At 36.5% G+C, this 9,497-nt stretch overlaps 1 protein-coding gene across 1 annotated transcript; it reads right to left on the bottom strand.

The window, feature by feature from the left end:
• Positions 1–3,365: 3,365 nt before the first annotated feature.
• On the bottom strand, positions 3,366–4,673 carry LOC101354799 (olfactory receptor 8J3-like). Its single transcript, XM_023743125.1, is given in 2 exon segments — positions 3,366–3,568; positions 3,905–4,673. Coding segments are annotated over 2 exon segments (972 nt in total).
• Between the last annotated feature and the right edge of the window lie 4,824 nt (positions 4,674–9,497).

Genomic DNA, 9,497 nt, shown 5'->3' with positions numbered 1-9,497 from the left:
TAGATATATGCACACCCATGTTCATCGCAGCACTGTTCACAATAGCCAAAAGATGGAAGCAACCTAAGTGCCCATCAATGGATGAATGGATAAACAAACTATGGTATATCCACACAATGGAATATTATGCAACGATAAAGAACAATGATGAAGCTGTGAAACATCGTGTAACTTGGTGGAAGCTAGAACTTACTATGCTGAGTGGATTTTGTCAGGCACAGAAGGACAAATACTGTATAAGACCACTATTATAAGAACTCAAGGGAAGGTTTAAACACAGAAGAAAACATTTTCTTTGATGGTTACGGGGGTGGGGAGGGAGGGTGAGGGTTATTCACTAACTAGATAGTAGATAAGAATGATCTTAGGTGAAGGGAAGGACAGCACACACTACAGGGGAAGCCAGCACAACTGGACTAAACCAAAGCTAAGAAGTTTCCTGAATACAATCAAATACTTTGAGAGACAGAGTAGCAGGGATGCGGGGTCTGGGGACCATGCTTTCAGGGGACATCTAGGTCAGCTGGCATAACAAACCTTATTAAGAAAATGTTCTGCATCCTCCTTTGGTGAGTGGCGTCTGGGATCTTAAAAGCTTGCAAGCGGCCGTCTAAGATGCATCAATTGGTCCCAACCACTTGGAGTAAAGGAGAATGAAGAACACCAAAGACACAAGGAAAGTATTGGCCCAAGAGACAGAATGGGCCACGTAAACCAGAGACTTCATCAGCCTGAGACCAGAAGAACTAGATGGTGCCCGGGTACCACCAATGAACATCCTGACAGGGAACACAGCAGAGGGTCCCTGATGGAGCAGTAGAACGATGGGATGCAGAACTCAAATTCTAGTCAGAAGACTAGACTTAATGGTCTGACTGAGACCAGAGGCTCCCCAGAAAGCATGGCCCCTGGTCTGTCCATCACCCCAGAACTAAAACAATTTCCGAGGCCAACTCTTCAGACAGGGATTGGACTGGACTGTGGGACATAAAGTGATACTTGTGAAGAATGTGCCTCTTAGACAAGTAGATATAAGAGACCAAAGGGGTGGCTTCTGTCCAGAGGTGAGAGGGGAAGGCAGAGAGAGTTAGGAGCTGGTTAAATGTTCATGGCGAATCAGGAGGGGAGGAGAGGAGTGTGCTGTCGCAGAATGGGGTGAGCGGTTGGGGTCTCATAACAAGGTATGTTAAAAAAAACAAAATTCTGTATGGAAGACTAACTTGAAATGTAAACCTCATTTAATTACAACAATAAAAAAAAAAAAAGGACCTATCCAAGTCTTTGCATGGATCGATAGCTCATTCTTTTTTAGCACTGAATAGTATTTCATTTACGTATGTGCCACAGTTGATTATTCGTTCACCAATTGAAGGAAATCTTGACTGCTTCCAGTTTTTTTAACAAATATGAATAAAGCTGCTATAAATATTCACGTACAGGTTTTTGTGTAGACATAGTTTCAAATAAGCTGAGTAAATACCTAGGAGTGTAATTACTGGAACATATAGTAAGATTATGTTAAGATTTAAGAGAATCTGCCAATTTGTCTTCCAAAGTTGCTGCCAGCAATGACTGAGAGTTCCTGTTGCTCCACATTCTCACTAGTAATCGCTATTGTCTGGTTTTGATTTCTTTTGTTGATTTTAGCCATTCTAATAGGTGTACAATCAAATACTTTAATGCTTTGAAATAAATTCTTTTATCACAAGACATAATATTTAAGAAAAATATAAAATAGTATAGCATATAGAAACTATAATACTGTTTATGTTGGGTTCTCCAGCCAGGAGCCTCAAAGACAAAAATTTGTGTGAAAGAAATCTATTAGGATTTTTTCCCACTAAACAATCATGGAGATGGTTAGGAGGTGAGACTGGAAAGGGAAATAGTCCATGCAGGTAGCAGTATCAAAGTCCTGTGAAGGGTAACTTTGCTTATATCTCACAGGGGAGAAAGGTAGTACTTGCAGAATGACTCTGTGAAGAACTTGGTAAATCTCACCAACAAGAGAGAATTTACTCCACTCTGTTTTAAACTGACTATAAAATGAGTTGTTCTGCATGATACAGCATGTCACTGGCATAAACATAGATATATAGACTAAGGGAATTGAATTTAGAGCCAAGAAATAAAGCTTTATGTTTATGGGTAATTTCTTTTTGATGAAGACTTCAAAGAAATTCTGTGAAGAAGTTTTAGCAGTTGCATCAGATGGTCCTGTGACAATTGGATATTCATACGCAAAACGACAACAACAACTTAGACCCTGGCCTTCACTTGACAGACAAATTTAATAAAAAGAATCACAGGCATCAACATTAAGTGTCGAAGCTATAAAACTTCTCGAAGTAATTATAGGAGATTTTTTTTATTGTACCTTAGATGAAGGTTTACAGAGCAAATTAGTTTCTTATCAAACAATTAATATACTTGTTTGTGACATTGGTTGCCAACACCAGCACATGTCAACACTTATAAAAGTAAATTTTTGTGACCTCCGTTTAGGCAAATATTGATATAATATCAGAAAAGCCCCATATAAGAAAAAACAAAAAACTGAACATCATCAGTTATAATACTTTGGTTTTTAAAAGATATCACTTAGAAAATGCAAAGTCACAGAACGGGAGAAATCATTTGCAAATTACATATCTGATAAAGTTATGGTATCCAGAATACATAAAGTAGATTTACAACTCAGTAATAAGACGAATAGCTCAATTTAAAAATGAGTAAAATATTTCAATAGATATTTTGTCAAAGAAGGTATACAAATAACTAATAAACACCTAAAACGATGAACAAAATCATTAGCCACGAAGAAAATACAAATTAAAACCACAACAAAGTGTTACCACACACTCACTCAACTGTCTCTAATCAAAACAGCAGACAATACCAGGTTGGCAACCATGTGAAGACACCGGAACCCTCATATATGCTGGGGGAAAACTTTGGAAAATTTTCTGACATATTCTTCAAAGGATTAATATAGACTTACCAATTGTACCAGCAATTCCACTTCTAGGTATCTACCCAAGAGAAATGAAAAATTATATAATCACATGAGACAGCTACTCAAATGTTCACAGCAGCATTATTTGTCATTTTTACAAATTGGAAATGATCCAAGTGTTGATCAAATGGTAAATAAATAAATAAAAGGTAGTAATAAAAAGGAGCAAAATTCTGAGACATGTTACAACATGAATGAAATGCAAAAATATATATATAAATATGTGAATGAAAGAAAGCAGACACAAACAACTACGCGTTGTATGATTCAATTTATATGAAAATTCCCATTACACTAATAACCTGCAACCTACATTAACTACCTTATCATTCACTAAAATAGTCTAAAATTACATTGGTTTAAAGGAATAGCATGGGTTTGACAGCAATTTCTTGAAGGCAGTTATCACGTCCTTATTCCTCAAGCTGTAGATCATAGGATTCAGCATAGGGATCACTAGTGTATAAAACACTGAAGCCATTTTATCAGTATCTAATGAATGGTCAGTTTTAGGCTGCAAATACATGAATAGCAGTGTGGGAAATAATCAGCCTGGGAATGATCTGCACGCGGACACTCCCGAGCTGATTTCAAGGTCTCCGGGATTCGGACTGCACGTTCTGCACGCAGATGTGCCGTTCCCACCTGCAAACGGGAGGGAGCACCGAGTCTCTGAGAACTTGCTGATCTGTGAGCCTTAAAAGATAGTTCGGATATTTACAAAAGTCTTGATGTGCTTTGAAGGAGAAAAACAACTTACCAGATATTTGGAATAATGCCCAGGCGGAGACCTTAAAAATAAACTACTGCAAGTCCTCAGGGCTGCAGTCTTGTTTGTCTTTTGTGTGTCTGTCTTTTTTGTTCATTTCGCCGCCCAGAAACTTCTACACAGCAGTGTTCCGTAGAACACTGTGACAGCCATCATATGTGAAGCACAGGTGGAAAAGGCTTTTTTCCTTCCTTCCGGCGAATGTATTCTGAGAATGGACAAGATGATGTTGAAATAGGATACTAGGACTATAATCACAGAGAGAACTAAATTTGTAGCTGCAGCAATAAAGACTACTGTTTCTGGGAAGTAAGTGTCAGAGCAGGATAATGCTAACAGAGGAACAGTGTCACAGTAAAAATGGTTGATGACATTGGAAGAACAATAAGACAGAGAGAATACACTAGAAGGAACCACAATAGCTGTAGAAAAGCCATAGACGTATGCAATGGATACTAGCAGAAGGCAGATCTGTGGAGAAACCACCACCATATAGAGCAGGGGGTTACAAATGGCCACATAGCTGTCATAGGCCATCACAGCTAAGACGAAAACTTCAGCTACAATGAAAAACAAGAACCCACCCATTTGGGTGCCACATTCATAATAAAAGGTGGTTTTCTTCTTTACTAAGAAATTGGTCAGCATTTTAGGGGCAATGACAGTAGAATTTCCGAAATTGATGACAGCCAAATGTCGGAGGAAAAAGTACATGGGGGTTTGAAGGAGAGAGTCCACACTGGTGAGGATGATGATGCCCAGGTTCCCTACCACAGTCAGCCCATAGATCACCAGGAAGACAAAGAAAAGGGGCATCTGGAGCTCCGGACGGTCTGAGACTCCCATGAAAATGAATTCAGTCACCTGCGTGAGATTTTCAGGAGCCATATAAAAGTCTGAAATTCATCTGTTTGGAGAATAAAAGGAAAAAGGGTTAAAGGAATTATTTAAGGAATTATTTTCTAGAACTGCCGTTAGATGGCCAAGATAATTAGTTGGGTGAGATTTTCTTGAATCATGTATTATTCTAAGTCAGTTATTGAACCCAAGCCTCTAGTTCTGATAAAAAACAATCTAGGAATTCTTTCAACTTTATTCTTCCATGGATCATAATCTTATTCTTATCCTATACTTTTTCTCAATCATTTGGGACAGAGAAAGTACAAGTATGGTAAATTAAAGAGATGATCCAGCATCATGCACTATTTTAAGGAAGTGTACTTCCACACAATATTATTAAAATTTGAACATTTTACTTTGTTGCAAACATTTGAAACCATGATCAATATCGTATGTCTCCCAATTGCATACGAGAAAGGCTTGAGAAATTGTTTGTCCCCGAACAATTTAATGGTCCCTTGTGATTTTTAATCTGAGTTTTCCTGCTGTTTGTTAAGAACAGACAATCCTAGCCACTACCCTCACCCATTCTCTTTAGTCTATCCTTTTATAACTTCTATTAGATTTATGTTGAACTTGCTAATTCTATCATGCATAGGTGTCAACTTTTTTTTTCTCATTTTTTATGTCATTACCTTTAGAAACTTATATGGAGATAGGTCCTCAGATCTATTTTTCAGGTCACTAATCTCTCTTTAGTTTGTTTTTTTTTAATGATATCTGTCAATTTAAAATAAATCATTTCTGTAATTGCTTTGCCTTGTAATTTACTGTATACTATTACTTTTTCCTTCTCTTTCATGACTTTTTTTCTTTTTGCTCCCAAGTTTATGCAATTTCTCATATTATTTCCACTGTGGTTTTATTTTGGATGACTATTTTTATTTAGTGATTAGGAATAAAAATACAGTGTAATGAATATAAAGAATAAACTTAATTTTTAGCGTCTTATCTTTTTTCATATATGACATATATTTGCCAAAGAAGCAGCATGTTATTATAATACCCTAAATACTTTCCTAGAGTTACGTACTTCAAGCAGGGTCACCTGCCCCTAACTAAGTCAATTAGAGTCTCTTCCCAGTTACAATTGATAGTCCCAGTGGCCCAAGGAAGTCCCACCATAGTCCCTTACCTAAGCCTTTGGGCTTAAGTTCTAGAGATTCAAGACTATATGATCATAGGGTCTGAACTGTAAAATCCCAGAACTGTTGAAAGTAATATCTTTCTTGATCTTACCTCATTCTTTTCATTATCTCCTTATATACAGAATACAATTGAGAGAAAAATAGAAATTAATTCTAAAGTGAGAAAAAAAGTAAAAGCCATGTAAAAGAATCAGAGGAATAATACTGAAATAAATTCTCACATTTTTAAGTATTTGATTGCCTGTTTGTTTCTTACACCCAACACCATTCTTTCATTTGATTTCTTTGAAACATCCTCTTCATGTATTCATCAAATATTTGTTGAGTTTCTACTCAGTGCCAGGCAAGGTTCAAGCTGTAGATAAATTACTTGTTCCTCACCTCATGGACCTTTCATTCCAATGATGGGCAACAGATACAAAGCTGGTAAGGAAATATATAAACAAGATAATTGAAGACTGTGATAATGCAATAAGTAAATTAAAGAAGAAAGTATATGGGGAGAACCTGGGAGAATTACTTTATGTGTGACATTAAGAGAAGACTTTCTGAGAGGGTGACATTTGAACTGAAATCAAGAATGAGAAGGAACCAGCTGTGTAAGGAATCAGAAAAAAGAAAGCAGAGGTGCATTCTTAAAAATTCTTCTTGGTGGAAGAGAAGTTAAGTGTTTGCTTTTGTTTTTTTTTTTCCCTGTTGTGGGGATGGTTACATAATTGAAGTGAGTGAATTATAGTGAGAGAACTGAAAAATTAAAGTAGGATTGGATCAGATGATGCAGCGAGTCATTGGTGGTTTAGAAGTAGAATACTTCCCTTCCATGTGGGAGACCAAAGTTTGATTCCCAGCCAATGACCTCATGAGCAGCCACCACTGTTCTGTCAACGGAGGCTTAATCAGATTTCAGAAGATCTTCCAGACTGAGATTTGCTAGGAAGAAAGGCCAAGTGATCTAATTCTAAAAATCAGTCAATAAAAACCAGAGGGATCACAATGGTTGGAACTCCAACTGATACGGCAGCTTTTCTTTCCAAGCTGGGTCTACCTCTATGACATCTGACAATAACAACAGATAATATATTTCACAAAAAACAAAAACAAAAACAAAGATTTTACTCTATGTGAATTATAAGCCATTGTGAAGTTTTAATTTACGTGAGAAAAGTGATCAGCTTTGAGTTTTAAAAATACAGTAAAACATGACAAAGCCAGAACTCAATGGGACTGCCTTATTTTTTTGGGGACTCAAAGGTTTCACCTTTGACAGGGTGCTTACTATCTCTCTCTGTTAAGAATTCTACCCCATTTTAGTGTTGAGTTTTTCTTATCTGAGAGGTTTCTGCCTTACAGGGGTTCTGCACAGGCTTTACTATATTATTTTGGCTGTTATGAAGATAATAAATTGTAAGATTAAAGAAACGAGGCAAGACATTGCTATAAGATTATGGTGAATAAGAGTCTGGCTTGGTTCAAAGTGGATGAGCTGAAGCTAGAAAGAAGGACGTAAATCTGACAGACAGATGGAGTAAAAACAAGATGCCCTCTTCAACATAATTCGGAAAATGAATTATATGACAGACATGAAGGAATGAGAGATGTGGGTGGAATAAGAAAGACTTATGTTTTTGGCTTTCTCAACTGGACGAATGGCCATGATATATTTTGAATGTTAGAAAAACTGGTTTAAGGTGGGGTTGATTAAAATGATAAACATATTTTAGGTGCCTATGAGACATTTAAGGAATCATTTAGGGAAGCTAATATTTAAGTGTGGAGAACATGGTTATGGTTAGATGGTACATATTTGAGAAACTTCAGTCTAGGTGATTGTCTAAGTTATTTAGTGTTGCTATAGCAGAAATATCATAAGTGGGTGACTGTAACAAACAGAAATTTATTATTTTCTCACAGTTTAAAAGGCTAGAAGTCCAAATTCAGGGTGTTGGCTTTAGGGGAAGTCTTTCTTTCTCTATCAGCTCTGGGGGACGTCCTTGTCTCTTCATCTTCTGTTTCCTGGTCCCTTGGAGATCTCCCTGTAGCTTGGCATCTGTCTTCCCTCAGCTCAGCTTGCTTAATCTTCTACTTGTATATTTTGTAAGAGACTGACTCAAGATACACCCTGCACTAATCCTGCCTCATTACTGTAAGAAAGGTGACCCATTCCCAAATTTTATTATAATCACAGGGATAGAGTTTAAGATTTACAACACATATTTTGGAGGGATATAATTCAATCCATAACAGTGATGATGTAGTTTGTTTTTTTTTATCATTTATCTCAAGTTTTGATTTTTGTTAGATATAGCAAAAAATTCCTAATATGTTCTTCAACCAATCTGAAGCCTTTTCCACTGAGGGTCAACCTTTGGTTTTTGAGATTCTAGCATTCTTGTATCATATTTGACAGCCTATGATCCCAATATAATTCCAAAGCCTGGGAACAAACCTTAGGTAAGCATTATATTATTTGATTATATGGAACACCCAGTGTTTTCCAAAAATTAAATTGAAATGGCTTATTTTAAGATACAGGTTTTGGATCTTTTAAAGCCCTATATACATTAATGGGAAACCCTGGTAGCATAGTGGTTAAGAGCTACGGCTGCTAACCAGAAGGTCAGCAGTTCAAATCCACCAGTGCTCTTTGGAAACACTATGGGACAGTTCTAATCGACTCAACAGCAAAAGGTTTTTTTTTTTTTTTTAATTTTAATACATTGATGAGATAAATATTTTCTACCCACCTCTAACGGAAAATCTGTTTCTGGTTCTTAGTGAGCATCACTGCATGACTTCAACAGCGAGAGGTGGTGGGCTCTATAAAACTTTGAGACTTTATCTCTGAAGCACAGGTTATGCTCAGGTCCACAAATTCTCTTTTATCTCCTTGGGGAAAGGGCCACCAGGGATTGGTTACTTAACAAGATCTGTGACATAATAGCCCCAAAGATAGTCTCAGCCTATATTATTGAAGTGAGTTAAACTCCATGGCCTCTAAGGGACACAGTGATTAAAGTCTGTCTCCCAAAGTAGCTCATTTGCCTTCAGAGATCGATTATTGCAAGCATGGAGTACGACAGGGCTAGGAGCAAAGGTCTACTAGTCAAATTAAAACACACTATATCTGTATGGAGCCCTGGTGGTGCAGTGTATAGCTACATAGTGAGTCTGGTGCAAATAATGTTTTCATTGCGCCACTATCTGTTGTTTTATCTCCCCCTCTTTTACCTAAAAGAATACAATTAGCATAGTAATTAATTTAAGGGATAAGATAAAGTGGAGAATACAATCTCCAAAAAACAACTTTAATAAAAACATTCTTTACTCTTTTCTTTCCTCTTGTATTTCAGATGAGAAAAAGGTAGTTATACAGAAGATAACTACTGGAGAAGAGTAAAATACAGTATTTAAAAGTGAAACATTTTTCTTATGTTTGAATATGAAATTTCTAGAGATACAAACTCATTTTCTAAAAAAATAGTAAAGCTTTTAAATGTATTTTATTCATGTAATGACTAACAAAATCAAGTGGAAAGAATTGATACTGAGACACCTATTGAGCTTAAGTCTTCTTTACAGCAATATTTCCCTTTTTTATCACAAGATTGTGCATTTGTGACACTTCAGGCCTTACTTTATTTTGTTTTTGGTTTTTGTTTATTAT

This window comes from Trichechus manatus, unplaced genomic scaffold, assembly GCF_000243295.1.
Source record: "Trichechus manatus latirostris isolate Lorelei unplaced genomic scaffold, TriManLat1.0 scaffold00236, whole genome shotgun sequence".
NCBI classification, from domain to species: Eukaryota; Metazoa; Chordata; class Mammalia; order Sirenia; family Trichechidae; genus Trichechus; species Trichechus manatus.
The sequence above is the reverse complement of the archived record's forward strand: the minus strand, read 5'-3'. Positions and strand labels throughout refer to the sequence as shown.